The sequence below is a fragment of the Symphalangus syndactylus genome, chromosome 17, assembly GCF_028878055.3.
Source record: "Symphalangus syndactylus isolate Jambi chromosome 17, NHGRI_mSymSyn1-v2.1_pri, whole genome shotgun sequence".
NCBI lineage: Eukaryota > Metazoa > Chordata > Mammalia > Primates > Hylobatidae > Symphalangus > Symphalangus syndactylus.
Genome location: NC_072439.2, coordinates 61,795,353 through 61,815,335, shown reverse-complemented (window position 1 = coordinate 61,815,335; position 19,983 = coordinate 61,795,353). Strand labels below are relative to the sequence as shown.

Below are 19,983 nucleotides of genomic sequence, written 5' to 3'. Positions count from 1 at the left end.
GACCTCAGTCATCCTTCTGCGTGCATCACCACAACTGAGAGGAAGGAAAGAGCACTGGATGTGGAGTGAGGAGACATGGATTCTGTTACTACCCTGCTCTGCAGAACCCAACAGTATGTCATTGAAACAAAACAATACAAAACCCTGTCTGCAAAAGAAGACTCATAAGTAAGGGGGTTTTGATGATTTCCCAGTTTACTTATGTCCTTAATTCTAAGGAAGTGCAAGGGACTTGTCAATAGGAAACCCTGTTAAGTTTCAGGGAGGTGGGAGCTCCTTCCTTTCCTTTCACTTCAAATTATTTTAAGCATTAAAAAAACGGGGGGGCGGGGGGGAACTAGCTGGTGTCAGAAGAAAGAACAAAACCCTGTTCATAAGTTTCTCACTGTGTCTGAGGCAAATCACTTAACCTCTCTGGGATTCAATTTTCTCAACTGTAAAATGGGAGTTGGATTAGATGTGGGTTGTGTTGTTATTATAAACATTCATTCATTCATTCATTCAATATTTGAGAACCTACTCCATCCAAGGCATGTTCCAGGCAATAGGTTATAGAGTTAAAAAACAGGCAAGAACCTTGCACTCCCGCCTACATTTCAGAGGGACCAAAAATAGAGAACTAAATAAGATAATGTCAGATAGTGACAAACACGAAGAAAACAATACACGAGGAGTGCTTGAGTTGGGGTGGAATGCTGTTACTTTACTTTAGGAAGGGTGGTGGGGGACAGCTTCTCTGAGCTGGTAAGAGTTGAGCTGAGTCTGGAATGATGAGAAGGAACCAGACACTTGCTTCCAAGCAGAGGTTACAGAAGGGCAAAAGCCCTGAAGTAGGAATAGGCTTACTTGGTGAAGAGAAGCTATCCCCTTTTCATTGTATACCCCATTCGAGTGGTGTGTATTAATGCCACTTAAATATATTCATACAAGACATTTTAAAGAGGAGTAAAATATCATTGGATTTGAACAGTTCCTTCAAGGCAGGCTTTCTCTTCCACACGGCTCCTTTGTTCTTCTCCGGTTTCTGTCCTCATGGTCATAAATTCCCTTACTTACTCCAGGCAGCACTAAACAGGATTTAAATCAGTGCTTTTCAATCTTTTATAATAGCGACCCATAGTGAGAAGTAAACTTTATGTTGCAACCCACCATACATATAAAACTAAAGTTTTAAAAATTACCAACTTTACTATGACTCCCTGCAATACACTATCATACATTCTGTTTTATTTCATTTTTTTAAATGCTAAGGTGATTTCATGGGAAACTTACTGTTTGAAAAACAGTATTCTAAACCAACATTGACTAGTAATTTTGTTCAAACACAAACCAAAACATGAAAAAATCCAGCATTAACCTCAAATGCCACCTCCTTCTCCCTTTTTTCTGTATACATCCTTGCTTTGACACAATGAAATCTAAATTTCTCTGTGTAACTTGTAGAGGAAATGACCAGAAGGGGCATTTCCAGGAAAGCTGGAAGTGAAGGAAAGAAACCCAAATATGCAAATATGCAAACTGTTCACTAGGTGAGGATACACCATTGGTTTCAAAGACTGCCCAAGAAGGAAAGATTCATAGTCTTCACAATAACCAGAAGATGTGTTGGGGGTGGGGGTATGAGGTGGTGATAGGTAAGCCATCAAATTTTAAGTTCCTGGAGGGAAGGCAGTCTGTATCCCTACCTTCCCTCACCAGAATTTCAGCCCCATGTGGACTGATGTGCAACTACAGCACTCAGAACCATCCCCGGCACACAACACATACATGGGTGCTCAAAAACAATTTGTTCCACAACTTTTGAATAATGGAGCTCATTGTCACCATCAAACCCTAACTTTGCATGTATACCCAAGTACTAAATTTTCCTGGAATGTATAAATGTCATACAATAGTAAACTAACTTCCTGCTTATTTCCCAGCCATTGTTAAGACCAGGTATTAATGAGATATTTTTCTCAAGCACAAAGTGGGAAAAGGATATTTTCTACTGCAAGGTATAAGAGATAGTATTGACTGTAATGGAAAGATTCCGCGTCTGTTAATGGCCATGGTAAACTCCTAAACAGCTGGGATTAAAATGAGTATGTTAATTTATTAAGTAGTTTCCCAAGGGAAACTAACCAGCAGGCTCTGTCAGCCAAGGGCGCTCTCTGATAGAACCATGGCAATTTCTCTGTGAAACACAGTTACCATCCTCACCCCTGAAGTCAGAGTGCATGCACCCAATTTTCAGGAGTCCCGGGGTCCTGGTGTCGCAAAAATTACACCCGCAAGGCAAGCATTTTCCCACCTGCCACACAGCTGCCACACACAGAAAGCAGCTCCTTTCAACTATGCCCTTCAGCCCTAATTAGGGTCATCATTAACGATTTCAAATTACAACTGTTGCTTTATCTCAAAACAGAGCTAAACAGGGGAGTTACATTCATGGTGGTTTTCTTTTAAGTCATTTATCTGCTCTTCTCTCAGGGGCAAAAAAGATGTTGAGACAAGTGTCAACCTGCCAGAGCTTCTCATTATAGATGCAGCCCTCCTCTCCTCCCTCCCTCTTTTCCACTCCAGCACCCCTCCCTGTCTGGCTTTCCTGAATTGAGGCAGTAGCCTCCGGTAAGAAACTGTAAGTGGCTCCGTTATCAAAACAAGGAGGGATTCACAGCAGAGGGAGTGTGTCAGGCGACCCAGGGAAGAACCCCTCCCTTCTCCTGACAGGTCCATTTACCCCGTTCCCTCAGGTCAACAATAACTCGGGTTTCATAAAGGAAGAAAGTCTTACAGGAGGAAAATCAACCCATTCAAATACAGGAGCATCTGCTTAACGCAAGACGGAACGAACCCCGCTGCCAGACCGGTGGTGTGGGCAGGCGAATGTGTGCGTGTGCATAGGAACAAGCCTATATATGGATGAGACATTAGTAGCAACGAGAGGAGAGCCACCACGTTTGACAAAGCCACAACTATTACGATTTGAAATATCCCCCGCAGGCACTGACTTTCGGTGCCAGAATCTCCCCGGATTTATTTTCAGGCAAGTGACTCACAACCTGGTCTCCATAAGTAATTCCATTAAAATGAGTCGCCGGTTCCACTAACCCGAGTTTCCGCTGCCCTCTGGCTGCTCCTCCTTCCTCTCCGCCCATCCTGCAAACCCAGACAGCTCACAGACCGAGCAACCTTATCCCCAGGGGAGCAGACGGCAGGCTCTCCGGCCTGGCCCCCACCCTCGAGGAAGAATGAATGGGGCCGCGGGCGGGCGGGAGCGCAGGGAGGGGGTGTGCGGGCTGTGCGCGGGGTGTGTACGCGTGTGTGCGCGCGTGGGCACGCACCCCGGCCAACTTACGGAGGTGGAGTTGGTCCTCGCCTGGCCCTGGTTCCGTACCTCCTGCTCCCGGAACTGCAGCCCGGCCAGATGCTTCTCCAGCGCCTCCCAATCCATAGGTGGCACCGGGGGCTCTTCAGGGACGCAAGTCCCGCCGTCTGGGGGCTGAAGGCAGAGCCCACCAGCCGCCGGGCCGCGGCCATTGCGCCGGCCCCCAGCCGGCTGGGGCTTTTGGATCGCCCGGCGGGGGCCCCGGGAACTGCTCGGCCGGCCAGCCACCACCACGTTGCCATTGTGCCTGAAGTCCTGGGGGTCGTGCTGGTGGAGGTTGCCGTTGGGCACCGGGGGCGGCATGGCGGTGGTGGCGCTCCTGCCCTCGCCGCCGCCGCCGCCGCTGCGGGTCCTGGAGCTTACGTCCCCCGGTTCCCGGGCCGGACAGCGGCCATCCCGGTACCCTCGCTGGTCGCGCTCGTCCTCCTCTTCCTCCTCCTCCCCGTCCTCCTCCGGCGCCCACTCATCAATCACCTTCTTCTGGTAGACCGGGAAGGGCTCCTCATAGTCCTCCAGAGCAGACACCAAGTCCAGGCTGCCCCCCGGCGACGATGAAGATTTGCACTCGGAGCAAGGGGTCACTTTCGTGGAGTTGGACTGTGAACTGGCGCGGCTGCTGCTGCTGCTGCTGCCGGCGTCACTGCCTAGATCCATCCCATCCTCTCGGTAATCCTAGGGGGAAGGAGGTAGAGAGAGTGAGCCGCTGGGCCGAGCCTGCTCCAGCCTCCCGCCGCCCGCCGCAAATGCCCCGGCTCAGTGCCCCGCACCCTGCGCCCACTGGGTCAGAGGTGCATCCCCCAAGGAGGCCTGGAGGCGGGAGCCAGCACCAGCCTGAAGCTTCCCTCCTGCCCGCCTTTCCTCTCACACAACCAGACTTCCTGCCGGTAACTAACCCTCAAATTAGCAAAGGGGTGCCCAGCCACCAGCGCGCACACTTTTCATACGAGGGACCCCGCGGCGCGCGCAGACTTTGTATTAACCATTTTGCGCCGGGCGCGCCCCTTTACCCCGCCCCAAGGATTCTCCGAGAACCAGACTTTCCCAGGAAATTATAATTCCCTGGGGGCGGGAACTGAGAAGGGGGTGGGCGGCTACTAATTTCGCACCTCGCTCTAGGCGCTGAGACCACCCCCCGCCCCGGCCCGGCCCCGCCCCGCCCCGCCCCGCCCCTTCCCCGCCCGCGGCTGGGAGCCCGGGTCCGCGCGCGAGCTGAGCTTTACTTTCTAAGGAACCGCTGACAGTCGGAGGTCTCACTCCCGCCTCCGCGTTTCCCTGGCCGGCCCCTCCTCCCACCTGCCGGAAGGCTTGGGGTGGGGGGCGCTCTCGGCCCGCGCCGGGCAGGGTGGTCCCCCGCCTCCCCAAAAGGTGTGCCTGGCCGGGGCGCGGCGGCAAGTCGCTGCAGGCGCCGTCACCGCCCTAGGGGAGGGAGGACGCGCCCTCCTGGCGGTGGAGCCGGTCCCGCCACCGAGCATGCCCAGAGGCTGCCGGGCGCGGCGCAGTCCGCAGTCCCGGTTTTCGCGGCAGCAGGCTGGAGCAGGAGGCAGGCTGGGATGGGGTTGGAGGGGCCCAGGATAGGCCCAAAAGAAGGGGGCACTGGGCGTTAGGGACGCAGGTCCAGCCAGTTAGCAAGGGCGGCGCGCTGGGGAGAGTGGTGTATTTTCACGCCGACGCCCGTATTTTCTTGGCGTGCCTCAAGCAGTCTCTGCGTGACTCGTTACCCCGCCGAAGCCACCCGGCACCCCAAAGCACGAGCCTGGCGCCTCCTATTCCACGCGGAAGTGCCCGAGTGACCCTGTGAAGGACCTTCCTCCCCTCACACACGCACATACACAAGCCCATGTGGGAGCCCGAGTGACGTGTGCTCGGTGGTCATGCACCATCATTTCCCTTCCACCTTCCTCCTCGCCGCTTCCTCTCCCTCCACCGCGCAGCTCCAGCCGCCCTGCCGCCGCCGCATCCCCTTCCAAGTTCAGGCTGTGGGTGGAACCTGTTGCTTTAGCTCACGTTTCCTTTCCTCTCCGGGCTGCACGCTGAGGATGACCTCAGCGAGGTGTGTGTATGAGGAATGGAGGGTAAGTGCGAGAAAGGACTCCTGTCTGGCAAGGAGACAGGGGAAGCGGGTGGGGGCGAATGTTCTAAAGGGTTGGACGAGCCACCAGAGACTCTTTCCGCCACCTCCAATCAAGGGGAACTTGAAGGAGGGGAAGAGGGTGCCCCTGGCACATCCGCTGCCTTTGCTTCCTTACATATTTCAGGTACCTGAGTCAAACCTATGCTGGCGTTTTCAAAAACGTACGGGCTGCCTGAGTCTGGCAGCTAATCTCCTTTGGAAGAAGGTTCTATTAAATGAAAAATACCAACACTTGGAAAAACATAGATGCATCACAGAGCGCCTACTAAGGATTTCCTGTGAACCAACCATTCTGACTTGTAAGAACTGGGAAACTAGGAAATGCCCTTTTCTCTGTGGTGATTGTGAAAAATACTACTTAATTTTATAACAAATCGGAGAGAACCAATTTTTCTGAACTTCCAGATTTGGGCCTATTGCTAATTATTCCCAATGAATTCTAGCCTGGACCAAATGAATTCCCTGGCGTGGCACAGTCCAGATGGAAGAACAGGGGAATGCATGGGATTCCTAAGTAGGGAGTGGCTGCCACCCTGAGGATTCTTCTAAGCCCTAGTGGGATGTGGTGCTGAGATCCTTTTTGAAGTGATTTCTGTGAGGCACGACTCTCCTGTCCTAGGTAGACCTGAGCCAGGGAATAAAATCTAACCTTTCAACTCCTCTGGAAGCAGCAATCTTAGGAATAACTGGAAAAGGGGCCTTCTGGTCTGGCCAGCTCTTTTGTAAAACGGTACTGATGATTATTTAAATTGTCTTTTATGGTAACATCTGTAAACAGCCTGTCTTGTGCTCCAAATATGGTTTGACTTTGAGATTGCTGTGGAGCCCTGCCTGCCACTCCAGCGGGGTGGAGGTGGCCCTGTGAGTAGGAAGATGTAAGTCGGAAACATTTGGTGTGCTGGGAATTAGATAGCTGTTTTCCAAGTTCACCATATGACCTGGCATGGCTTAGATCACAAAAAGCTCCCTGCTCTGTGGCAGGACACAGGTAGACAGATAAGTACTGATCACCTGGGGTGATGAGAGAGAGTTGTGGTTTCATTCCAAGTTTTGAACATTAGGACCTCCTCGGCCACCCACCCAGACTCCCTCTGAGCTCTGGGCTCATCCCCCTGTTGCCCAGATGGTCCATGTTCAGGGAGTGCAAAATAAGGCCTAAGAAAAATGTTTGGCAAAGTAAGTCTAGTGCCAAAAATGCATGGCATTTCAAAGCCAAATATAAACATCTTTGAATTACCTGTACTTTTAAATTATTTTCCGACCAGATAATTTCTGGATCAGATGGGAAAGTACCAGGTTTCCCTTCTTTTCTCTTCATGCAAGGTGCCTGACTAGCCCAGTTTCCTTTCTGTTTCCAGCCTTCCATCTCCTGCCAGGAACCCTCCCACTTTGGAACAGGAAGCCCTGCCAACTCCTAGGCCCAGCAACAGCCTGCAGATATGTCCAGCAGGATAGGGAGATGATTTGCAAAGTGGTTGAAAGATTCTGTCTTCCTGTTTACAGGAACATTTTTTCAAGTTAGGAGCTTGGAGCTTTCAGACTTAGATTTGTCTCTTGAAACCTTTGTAAATTAGACATCAGAGGTGTGGGATAAGCACCTTCGTGCTCTGGCTCCGGCACCTTTCCCCATCAATCAACAAGTCCTGCCAATTCTACATAAGTACAAGGTCCCTCTCAAATACACACTGCCCCCACCCCAGTCTAGGCCGCTGTGTCCTGAAATTACTAAATAGTTTCCCAACTGATACCTGCCTATTCTCTTCATGCAGCCAGAGTGGCCTTACTAAAATGCAAATCTGAACAAGTTTCTCCCTTGCTTCATTAACTACTCCCCTACCCACCCAGGTCTACTCACTGCTCTTAAACGAACTATTTCTCCTCCTCCACCCCACTTCTTTTGGTAAATTTTTACTCATCCTTCAAGTCTCAGCTTAAATGCTACTTCCTCAGGGAAGGCTTGCCTGATTCTCTGTACCTGCCCTTACTGGGTCAGGTGACATTGGCATGTGCCCATGACACTCACTGCATTTATCTTATGCACTGTATTGAGGTTGCTGTTTAATTGCTAATCTTCTCTACTAGACTCATAAGAAATACTTTTATATCAAGACATAGGCCAAACATTCATATAAAAATATATGCAAGGGAAAGAAAGTTTCATAAAACTCTTATTTTGTAAAATCATATTCGAATTCATGTAAAACTAAATCTGGTCACACCTTACTGCATTGACTTCCCAACCCTTAGATGGGTCAGGGCTTCTAGTGTGAAAAAAATACTCTAAATTCCATGAAGTGGGGGACAATTTCCCTCATTCACGGTAATTGGAATGGAATAGGAGCTTAATAGGTATTTGTTGCTGGAATTATTAATGATAATATCTAATTCATATAATCCTCGAAGATCTTATGAAGAAACTACTATTACCCCCACTTACAGATGAAGAGGCTGAAGACTGAGGTTAAGTAACTTGCTGAGTGTCAAAAAGCTGGTAAGGTAAATGGCAGAGCCAGGATTTGAACCTGAGTAGTTTGCATTCAGAATTCTTGTCCTAGTCACTCAGCTCAGTATCCTTTGGTCAAGGTGCATATGAATGAATTTACCCAGCAAAAATGTCAGAAAGGGTCTCCTTGCAGCTACTTCAAATAGATCTCAGTCTGCCCTGCAGAGGCTCCTTGGGCAGTATTTATCTCTGTGCAGTGAAGAAGGCATCTGGCAAGAACAGCTGGTCCCCTTTGCTCACACGTGCTCAACCTCCTCAACCACCAAGTCTAGCAATATTTAGCAAGTAGGGAGATTTAATTGTATAAAGGAAGAGTATAGATACTTCCAAAAATGCAATCTCACATTGTTATGAACTATGTGCTGTATATCCCCCCACCCCCCCCACCAGCCCCCAAAAAACAAATCCTTTAAAAAGAAAGCCACCATTAGATTGGGGTATTTATTTTGTCATCAATAGGAAACTGTCTAGATTAATACTCAAAGATAGGGGTAAGAAGATTGTGTTCCTCAGGGGTCAGTGCTATTTATAGGATTTTAATCTGTAAAGGCAACATTTGAGAAAGGACATGATTGAAATATTTGAATCAAAGAGTATGAATAGACAGCAAAATATTTATTTGCAGAATTTCCAAACTAATTCTTATATTATTAGCCCTGATGCTGAACCTTAAGTTGTGGCATTTAGAGTAATAAAGAAATGGCTGGCGAAGGGTTTGTATTTCATCTTTATTACATGGATTACATGCAGGTCACATGCAATACACAGATGTTCTCCTATTTCATCACCTGAATATAACTACATGGAGATATTTAACAGCCCTGTGGGGTAAAGTGTCCTGGATACAGAACATCTGGGGTTTGTTTCTGGCCCTATCTCTAACAAACTTTACGACCACAGATTCCTCATGAAGGAGCCCAGACACATGATCACAGTGTTTGGCAAATAGTAACAATTAATTAAATGAATAAATAATGAGTGAACTAAAAAGCTACTTCCAGCTTGAAGACTATATGGATTTCATTCTAGAAACAATGAGAAATACAGTATAAAAATGTCTCCAAATCTTTTCATCACCTTCCTTGTTGGGTGATATAAAGTTGGTTCCTCTACTAATTAAAAATCAAGATCTATCTCTATTAGACAGGTTGGCCTTCTTGGGTGCATGGTAGCTCTCTTTTATTTCTGTAGAGCCAATGGGTTAATCTTAATTTACTAGTCTATACGTGTAGATACTTTGGAGATGGATTCTATGTACACCTAAAATCATTTTCTTCTCGCTTTCACTTACAGAGCTATATTTTAATGAAAATATTTCCTTTAAAAAAATTAACATATTAAATGTTTTTATTTTCTAGCAAACCACGAGATTATATTTGTTTTCTACATTTTCCTCAATTAAAAAAAGAAATGGCAAAATATAGGCAAAATGGCACTTAAAAGATATATCCAATAACCTGTTTTCCAAACTTGAAACCAAGACACCTGGCTTGACAAACACTACAGTGCTTACAGAAAGTAGGTGAATGTGTGTTTGAAATGAAGATTATCCTGAACGATCCGTAGACATTGGCAAATGAAGCAACCCTAGCTGCAGCAGAGGGATGGTGTCTTTATCAGAGAAAAGTCACGCAGAGGGTGTCAGGCAGGACCTCAGCATGTGTCTGCACAGATTGTGCCCTGTATATTGCCAGGATTGTGAACTATACAACAGGTCTCTGCCAGGAGGGACCATTTGGCACCATTCACATAGATGGCAATGTGAATGGTGCCCTCTGGAGTTGTGCAGTGCACAATCTGCACAACAGTACACAGAATCTCTGCAAGAATTCCATTGGTAGAAAATGTGCTCTCTTGACAAGATTGGAAGAGGCAGCCTGCTGTTCTTTTTTAAATAAAGTCATTCCTCAGATTAGACAGCAATGACAAAAATTCAACTAATTTTTTCTTTTTCCAGAAGTTTTCTGCCACTATATTCTACTTTCCTTAAGTTCCTAGCAATTCTTAAAAATGCAAGTCTGGGCCAGGCGCGGTGGCTCACACCTGTAATCCCAGCACTATGGGAGGCCGAGGTGGGCAGATCACGAGGTCAGGAGTTCGAGACCAGCCTGGCCAACATAGTGAAACACTGCCTGTACTAAAAATACAAAAATTAGCCAGGCATGGTGGTGGGCACCTATAATCCCAGCTACTTGGGAGGCTGAGGCAGGCGAATCGCTTGAACCCGGGAGGTGGAGTTTGCAGTGAGCTGAGATTGCACCACTGCACTCCAGCCTGGGTGACAGAGCAAGACTCTGTCTTGGAAAAAAAAAATGTAAGTCTGTAAGTAACTCTGAACTTACTTTTTCAGCTTCATTGAAGAGAATAAATTGGACAAAAGGGCATTTAGAAAAAGCTGGGGAAGTTTGTAGACAACTGCAAAGGTCAGGGAAGCATTGTAAGTCATAGGCATGGAAGCCCATGTATACATGACTCTAATATAAGATGAAATGTCTCCAAAACTGCATGCCTTCTACTTTAAAATGTTTAGCTTATCAAAGAGGAACATTTTCACAAGATACTCTAGGAAGTTAAAACTCTGTTTTGGTCATGTCTTGACATAATTCTGAAAACCTTTTAACATCAGAAAATAGCTACTGGCATTGTCAGTGCTACACAGCAGCAGGCATGGTGGTAGCTTGGTGGGATAGGAGAGAACTCTTCAGGATACTTGGCTCTGCCTCTGACTAGCTCTGTGTTTATGAGCAAGACCATCCCTGCAGCTAGCTTTCTGGGCCACTGGCTTCCTAATGAGAGCAGAGTTGTATGAAATTGTCTGAGCCTTAGAAACTGCCAGAATTTCATCGGCTGTAACTTAGGTGCCTCCAGGGCCAGGCAGGTGAGGTAAATGAGTGAAGGGGGCACCAGGGGTGACAGGGAGTTCCAGGTCTGAGTCATTAAGTCACTAAACCACACAGCGCAAAGGTATCTGATATGGTTTAGCTCTGTGTCCCCACCCAAGTCTCATCTTGTAGCTCCCATAAGTCTCAGGTGTTATGGGAGGGACCCAGTGGGAGGTGATTGAATCATGGGGGCAGGTCTTTCCTGTACTGTTCTCATGATAGTGAATGGTTCTCACAAGATCTGATGGTTTCAAAAACAGGAGTTTCTCTGCACAAGCTCTCTTTTTGCCTGCTGCCATCCCCATAAGATGTGACTTGCTCCTCCTTCCCTGCTGCCACGATTGCGAGGTATCCCCAGCCATGTGGAACTGTAAGTCCAATAAACTTCCTTTTTTTTTTTTTTTGAGAGGGAGTCTCGCTCTGTCGCCCAGGCTGGAGTCCAGTGGTGTGATGTCGGCTTACTGCAAGCTCCGCCTCCCAGGTTCTTGCGATTCTCCTGCCTCAGCCTCCTGAGCAGCTGGGACTACAGGTGCCTGCTGCCACGCCTGGCTACTTTTTTGTATTTTTAGTAGAGATGGGGTTTCACCGTGTTAGCCAGGATGATCTCGATCTCCTGACCTTGTGATCCGCCCGCCTTGGCTTCCCAAAGTGCTGGGATTACAGGCGTGAGCCACCGCGCCCGGCCAGCCTTTTTCTTTTGTAAATTGCCCATCTCTGGTATGTCTTTGTCAGCAGTGTGAAAACGGACTAATACAGCATCCAAATTAAACATCGGAATAAAAGGCAGGTTTCATCCTCAATTCATCCCTAGATCACCACTTGGACCTCAGCTCTTAGCTCCAGATTTCCAGAGTTCCAAGTCTACGTGAACGTGAAAGAGTCAGGGAGACTGTACATCTTGGCTTGGGCAGGATGGTCCTGCTTTATATTTGTTGTCCTGGCATAATTATTAATGGCACCCTCTTTCACTCTCAAAAGTGTCCTAGTTTACGTGAGAAGTCGTACAGCCATCCAAAGTAAGGGGGAATCAGCAGTGACTAAACACAAACTTTTATGAGCAAGTACATTTATTCAAATTTGTGCAAGCCTTCAGGTGAAGCTAAGTAGATTTGGCATTGTTTTGTAAGTATAAAGATAATTAAATAAATTTCCAAAAATCCCAACAGAATAGTTCAATAAAAGCAGTATGTCATGAATTTTAAAATCATAGACAATATAGGAAAGGCTATCAGTATGTGAAAAATGTTGAAATTCACTAATAATCAAGAAAAATTTCAATAACAATGAGGTAACATTTTGCCTACCAGAGTATTTAAAAATTATTTAAAACTCTAATACCGGGCGTCAGGATAGGTGTGATCAAAAGAACTCTCATATACTGCTGATAGGTTTATAAATTGACTAATACAAACTTTCTGGAATGATATTTGATAACATGTTTTAAACATCTTTATGAAGTTTATATCCCATAACCTGTTATTAATTCAACACATACTTATCAAACACCTACTACGTGTCAGGCATTGAGGGATAAAGTGGTAAGAGAGACAAATGCTATTTTCTCCAAGTGGGATTTCAGTCTAGTGGAGGAACAGACATTCCAGGGAAAAAATACACAACAATTTAAATTACAGTTTGCAATAAGTACCCAAAAAGTAGACTCAAATGATGCTAAGAGAGCATGTGGTTAGTGCATGCATTGGGGGAGGTATCAGGAAATGGGTTGAGCAGCTGAAGAGGGAGGGAAAGGTGAATAAAGTCTTGAATAAAGGCTTGAATAAAGGTTTTGAGGATGGAAGAAGCTTAACACATAGGAGTAACAGGAAGGAATCACTAAGCTGGAGTAAGAAACAAGTAGTAAGCTGATGGTGGAGAGTGAGGAGGGGTTGCAGCTAAGATCTGTATCCTAACAGCCACTCAAGGATTGTGAAAGCAGATTGGTATTTTTGAAACTCTCTGCATGGTGGAGAACTGAGAAATGAATAGGTCAGGACAAGGCTGGGTGCAGAGACTAATTAGGAAATACCTACAGCAGTCCAGGAAGGAGATGATGGTGGATTCAATGAAGATTGGGAAGACAGAGAGAAATAGAAATACTAAAGATATTTAGGAAGTAGAATCAACAGGATCTAGTGACTAAATAGATGGGGGTGGTGAGGGAGAGAAATGTCACTGATGGGTTCCAATTTTGTATCATAAGCAACTTGGTGGAAAGATGGTGTCACTTTACTGAAATGGGCAGTAGGAGGAGGAGGTTTTGGTAGGGGAGGAAAAGCAGGGAAGATAGTGAATCCTTTTTGGACATTCTATATCTAAGATGTTATAAGACATACAAGTGGAGATGACAAGTAGATATTTAGCTATGTAAGTTTGGAGCTTAGCAGAGATCTGGGGCTGAAGATATAAAGATGGGAATCATAGCATATGGATGGTATTTCAAAGCTTGGTTTTGGGTGACATGATCTTGAGACAAATATGGAGTGAGAAAAGAAGGCCAAGTTTCTAGTCCTAACGGACTCTAGCACTTATAGAACTAGGAGAAGAAGCATGAGTTTGTAAGGAAGACGAGGGGCAGAAGCGGGGAAGGGCCAATAGTTACTCTTCTAATAATCTAGCCTAGGGACACAGAAATGAGGATCTAGATTTATGCACGAAGAAGCTCATTGTGGCATTTACAGTAGTGAAAAATTAGCTTCAACCTCAAATATCAAAAAATAGATGTTTACATACATTGTGACACATTAAGTCTGGGGAATAAATGCAGTCAAATAAGATGCTTTTGAAAATTATAACATTAAGTGAAATGATATGGTTTGGATCTGCATCCCTACCAAATCTCATGTTGAATTATAGTCTCCAGCTTTGGAGGTGAGGCCTGCTGAGAGGTGGTTGGATCATGGGGGTAGATATCTCCAGAATGGATTAGCACCATCCCCTTGGTGCTCTTCTCGTAATAGTGAGTTCTCGAGAGAGCTGGTTGTTTAAAGTTGTGCAGCACTTCCCCCCACCCTGCTCTCTCTTGCTCCTGCTTCCACCATGCAAGACACCTCACTCCCACTTTACCTTCTGTCATAAGTAAAAGCTCCCTGAAGCCTCCCCAGAAGCAGATGCTGTCATGCTTCCTGTACAGCCTGCAGAACTGTGAGCCAATTAAACCTCTTTTCTTATAAATTACCCAGTCTCAGGTATTTCTTTATAGCAATACAAGAACAAACTAATACAGTGAATAAAAGAGGGTATAATAGTATACATATAACATGATCACATTAAAAAAATTAAATGGTTATATGCCTAGAAAAAAAATGTAGTGGAATGTTAACAGAAGTTAACTATGGATGGTAAGATTGCAAATGATTTCTTACCTTTGTATCTATTTGTATTTTTTAGTTTCTTTGCAATAATCACAAGATTGGTGGTGTTTTAGTCCGGTCTTGCACCGCTATAAAGAAAAGAGGTTTATTTGGCTCACAGTTCTGTAGGTTGTACAGAAGGGGAGGCCTCAGGAAACTTACAATTGTGACAGAAGGTGAAGGGAAAACAGGCACATTTTACATGGCCAAAGCAGGAGGAAGAAATAGAGCTGGGCCTGGGTTGTGGGTGGGTGGGGGAGGGTGCTACACACTTTTGAATAACCAGATCTTGTGATAGCTCACTCACCGTCACGAGAATAGCCCTGAGGGGATGATGCTAAACCACGCATGAAGTATCTATGAAGTATCCACCCCTGTGATTCAATCACCTCCCACTAGGGCTCACCTCCAACATTGTGGATTACAATTCAACATGAGATTTGAGGCTGGGCACGATGTCTCACACTTGTAATCCCAGCACTTTTGGGAGGCCAAGGCAGGCAGATCACGAGGTCAGGAGATCGAGACCATCCTGGCTAACACTGTGAAAGCCCATCTGTACTAAAAAATACAAAAAAATTAGCTGGGCATGGTGGCGGGCACCTGTAGTCCCAGCTACTCTGGAGGCTGAGGCAGGAGAATGGTGTGAACCTGGGAGGCGGAGCTTGCAGTGAGCTGAGATCCTGCCACTGCACTCCAGCCTGCATGACAGGGTGAGACTCCGTCTCAAAAAAAAAAAAAAGCAGAAATAATTGTTCAGAAGAACTGGAATTAATTTCTATAAATTCTGTGATGAATCCCTTTATAAAACAATAATTTTATAGTTCCATAAATCATCCACTAATTTGAAGTTTTTGAGTATCAGATTTTCTTTCCAAATATAGACTGCATCAGCACACTATGGGGTCATAACAGACTGAAGGACGGGTTGGCAAACTTTTTCTGTAAAGGATTAGATAGTAAATATTTTTGGCTTTGTGAGTCATATGGTCTCTGTTGCATATTGTTTTTTGTTTTTTTAAAACAACATTTTAAAAATGTAAAAACCTGTTGCTCTCAGGCCATAAAGAGTAAATGACAGGATGGATTTGGCCCACTGGCCACAGTATGCTGACCCCTGGACTAAAGGATGAATGCACAACAATGCATATGTACTAAATAAAAAGCTAACATAATATTGGAATTGTAGGTGAATCTTCGATCATTAGAGTACTAGAACCAGTTTGTATCTATTTTCAACAGGAAGCAGACTAAATGGAAAAAGTCTAAAAGAGCAATACTTAAAAAAAAGTTTATGTGTTTTTAATGGGAAATTGATCCCATGCAATTATGTCAAAGAATCGTTATTTTTAACTTAGAAAAGTAAAAGCTAAGGGGAATTTTTTTTTTTTTTTTTTGGAAAATGAAGAGTCTTTTAATATTTCTTCTAAAATCTTAGGTTTTTGGTATTATGAGGGAAGTGTTGCTGTTATATACAAGAAGCTATTCAGTTGTTCATACCATAAATTTGGGAGCCATCCTTGTCTCCCTCCACCCACTGCCCCATCACCAAATGTGGTTAATGCTGGTAGTGTTCCAAGCAGATCCCTGTTTCTGGCTGCTGTATACACCTGACCCTATCCCCAGCTGCTGTGAGTGTTTAGCTGTGAGGGACGCACAGGTGTCCTTTATGGTGAAATTTATTCCTCTACTTTCATCAGGCCAAGGATAGACTATCTGATTCCACATCCTACCTGGCATTTTCTCCCTGTCTATCCTGCTTCTCTCACTTTCTCACAAGTTTGTCGCTCAATAAAGTATCAGCACCCAAATCCCTATCTCAGGCTCTGCTTGTAGGGGGCCTGATGTAAGACACCAAGTCCTAATGATTCCACCTTCTAAATATATTTGGCTATACACCTACTATGTACCCACAAAAACTGAAATTGAAAAGTAAAGATATAAATTATATATATCCATATATATATATATATATATATATATATATATATATACACATATATATATTTGGCTTTTTGACCAGTGCATCTGCTTGGACAAAGGGTATTGAAGTAATCTTATAACTTTATTCTACTCTATGAATAAACTTCTAAATTTAGCATATGATGTCAATACTTCTTATGAATATAAGGAAATAGTTTCAGTGAAGTGATGCCCCAATGATCTGATAAACAAGAACTCCCATAAGGATAAACAAAGAACTTAGAAGAGGTTTAGTTTTCAACTGATATTACTATATAGAATTATTGCTGGTATTACTAGTACTAGTGAGTGGAAACCACTGTATATCCAGTATTATCAATTTTGCTAATTGTTACTGATTATGTTTTAAAATTACACTAATAACTAATAGCCTACAAATAATCTTCTAAGACCTTTCCACTTTATTATACTGTAATACGTTCATTGATGCTTAATAGGATGTGAATATTTGCTGACTCCAAAGAATACCTTTATTAGAATATGCATATGTGTTCAATTTATCTTTTCAATTACACCTACATTAAAACCTTCAAAATTAAGTTTGCAAAAACAGGCTATGTGCAAGCTGCATAGCCTCTATGACTTGTGACCTTCTGCTCTGTTGCATTCTGGTTAATGATTCACAATAACCTTCAAGAATAAGCACCGAGTAAATCAAGGGGTTCTGCATGGCTCTCCAGGAATGTTGCACACAATGCCCAGCAATCTAAAGCATTACCTAGTGCAAGATGGGAGCTGGGAGCATGATGAACACAAATCCACAGCAATGGCCAAGGAGATGGTGTTTTCCCAATGGAAACTTCACAGCTTTCCCTAACTCCTTCTAAAATGGTTCTCTCTTCACTTTTCTTATTTTGGAAGTAGGAAATTAGCTGCTGTTGCTTCTTCTTTTTTTTTTTTTTTTTCATTTCTCTTTCGAGATGGGGGTCTCACTTTGCTCACACTGTTGCCCAGGCTGAGTGCAGTGGCACAAGCTCAGCTCACTGCAGCCTTGACCTTCTTGGGCTCAGGTGATCCTCCCACCTCAGCTGCCCTTGTCCCCCCCACTCCCCGCTACCCACCAGTAGCTGGGACTACAGTTGCATACATTTCCTCTTCCCTAGTAATTGTGACTACAGTAGTGCACACCACGCCTGGCTAATTTTTTGTATTTTTTTATATGGAGATGGGGTTTTATCATGTTGCTTAGGCTGCTCTTGAACTCCTGAGTTCAAGCAATCTGTCCACCTCAGCCTCCCAAAGTGCTAGGATTATAGGTGAGAGACACCGTACCCAGCTGCTTCTTGTACTTTCCCAGTGAAACACATTTTGTTTCAAGTTATTCTTAATCATTTTCAATGGTAACTCTATTGTAAAAAATAAAGTAGACCATTCTTTGGTTTCATAATCACTGAACTGTTTAGTATTTGGTTACCCATTTTTAGTAACTAGATTATCCAGCAACAGAGACTAAAATGCTTTTTCCCTTTTTACTTCTTGGAGAACAGGGTCAAAACAGAAACCTCTGAGTATCTTGTTATTTAAATAGAGGCAAGTCCAGATTATTCCAATACTTGAAATGAGTCTATTACCTAGGAATTCCTTTTGACTCTCATAAAATGACTTTGGTGAGTTACAGCCACATTCTTCATCCTGAGCATTGGTATAACTGCCCAAACCTTGCTCCCATGCTTGGTAGCCCAGGTAGGAGCTGGGCACAGTGAAGGAGGTGGCAGGAGTTGGCATGAGCTGGCACGTGGGGCCAAAGGGTAATATCTGGGCCTAGGCAGTTAGGCCAAGTCACTATCATGTTGGTACCACCTCTGTAATTTTGCCATATTATACTCCATGTCTACTTCTTCTTATATAATTCTGAAGTTCCCCAAAGGCTGAAAGACAGAAGGATATTCCAATTTTGGGGAACAGTATGGTCAAAAGCTTGGAGATGTAAGAAACCATGGTCCATCTCCCGGAAGTGAAGGCAGTTTGGTATAGAATAGCTGGAGAGTCAATATTGCAGGATATAGGGAAAGAGGTTGGAAATGGTAGGAAAAGCAAGAGTGGAAGTGAAGGATATTAAACTTTACTTTCAACCTGAAATCGATAAAGACATCTGAAGGATTTTAAGACAGAAATGGCTGGATTATATGTGTTTTGTGTGTTGACTGATGTTGAAAAAAACTAAATTTTATATCAAAATATAACCTAAAGGCCTTAGCCAGAGTGCCAGACAGATTTCTTTGAATCAACTCATTTTTAAATTAAATTTATTCAAAAGGGAAACTTTACATTAGTATTATCAATGAAATATAAGTATCACTTGCTAACATAGAAGAATTACAGTACACAGTAAACACATATACTGTGTTTCATCAATTTTGAGACACACTTTAAAAAATAATTTTGATATCTCTGAAATAGGGGTGTAACTTACAATCAATGGCATCTAGCAATTATAATTGACAACATTTCTCTTGTTCTTAGTGGCATATAACATAATGTGCTTTACACATAAATGGCATATTAGATTTGATGAGACAAACTATAAAAATGATGTTATTAAACTTTTACAAACAAATGGTAAAAATAGTAAACAAAAAAATTGAATACATAAAATGGACATAAAATGTATGGCTGAAGATGTTTCCTATTAGAAGGATGAAACTTTTTGATCAAAATCGTTGGATATTCTATTTGATAGCTTCAAACAAAGTTGAAGATCCACTTTAATGAGACAAATCTGTCCATTTTTATATTAACCTACATTAAAAATCTGAACTTGCATGGGGATGTGGTTGGAAAGCTCAAAAGATATTTGACTATTTTATGTGTTATAATTAAGTATACATGTATGTACTCTGCAACTTGAGGGAGTGACATTTCAACATATCACTGAATAAAACACACAGATGCCTGTGGAATTCAGTGTATGGGAGTCTCACCCTGTTAGTGGTCCTGGCTGTCTATGCTTCTCATGCCCATGAGTACTGAACCCATGGTCATGCCCAAGAAAAGCATAGACAGCCAGGATCACTAACAGGGCTTAGAACATCTGTGAATATACTTGGGCACCTCATCCCTGCTTTATGAAGTTAGGGTAAGTTTGATTACCTTGGCCCTACCTATATTTGTCTCATCCTAAACAACATTCTGCATGAAATCACAGATCTTATGTGCTAAGTTTTCCCCCAAATATAAATGAATGTAAATACAAGTCTGCCAAAAGACATTTAGCTGAGTATCACTTAAAAATTACCCTCTCCTACACTCTGGGAAACATTTGTCTAGATAAAGCATTAAATAGGAAGGACTCACAGAGACAAGGAAGACTGGGTTATGTAGCTGGAGCCAGATGCATCAGGTGGGTTAAGGAGAGGAGTTAAGAGGCAAAGACTGGAGGAGCTTCCCAGGTCCAAGACTGTTGGCCCAGACTTCTAGAGAAGGCCCTTGGTAGGGAGGTGCTACCTTAAGGAGATGACATAGTATTCATTTATCCATTTCTCTTCATGCAGTTACTGTTTCATTCAAATATCTACTATGTGCCAGGTACTGGGTTGGATATCTGGGGAGAGAGAGCTGAAAGAGGTGGAAGAGTTCATGGTCCATAAAGGAAACAAAGAATACTCATGGTTAACAGTTGGGTTTCAAAGTATTAGGGTTGGCATAGAAAAAGAGTGCTATGGAAAAGGTACTGGAGAGGTGTTTAACTCAATGTGAACAGCTCAAAGAAGACTTCCCAAAGGAATCATACTTGAATTGGGTCTTGAGGTTTAAACAAAAGTTGC

The 19,983-nt window shown here is 44.0% G+C and overlaps 2 protein-coding genes across 8 annotated transcripts in view; one reads left to right on the top strand and one right to left on the bottom strand.

The window, feature by feature from the left end:
* Positions 1-19,983, bottom strand: part of SCHIP1 (schwannomin interacting protein 1) — a 613,549-nt gene that overhangs the window by 127,887 nt on the left and 465,679 nt on the right. The window contains exons 1-2 of one of the 7 annotated variants that reach the window (XM_063620353.1): positions 5,200-5,352; positions 3,341-4,042 (exon numbers count right to left, since the gene is read on the bottom strand). In XM_063620353.1, coding sequence (XP_063476423.1) covers positions 3,341-4,042; positions 5,200-5,253 — 756 coding nt within the window. In that variant the 5' untranslated portion in view covers positions 5,254-5,352. Of the gene's footprint in view, positions 1-3,340; positions 4,043-4,263; positions 4,398-4,476; positions 4,503-5,199; positions 5,353-19,983 lie in introns of those variants that run through there. The other 6 variants (XM_063620357.1, XM_063620355.1, XM_063620356.1 and 3 more) reach the window with 6 other exon arrangements.
* The window catches only part of LOC134732934 (uncharacterized), a 51,191-nt gene continuing 36,449 nt past the window's right edge, over positions 5,242-19,983 (top strand). Inside the window, exon 1 of the mRNA XM_063620367.1 lies at positions 5,242-5,442. Within this exon, the coding sequence (XP_063476437.1) occupies positions 5,242-5,442 (201 nt within the window). The remainder of the gene's footprint in view (positions 5,443-19,983) is intronic.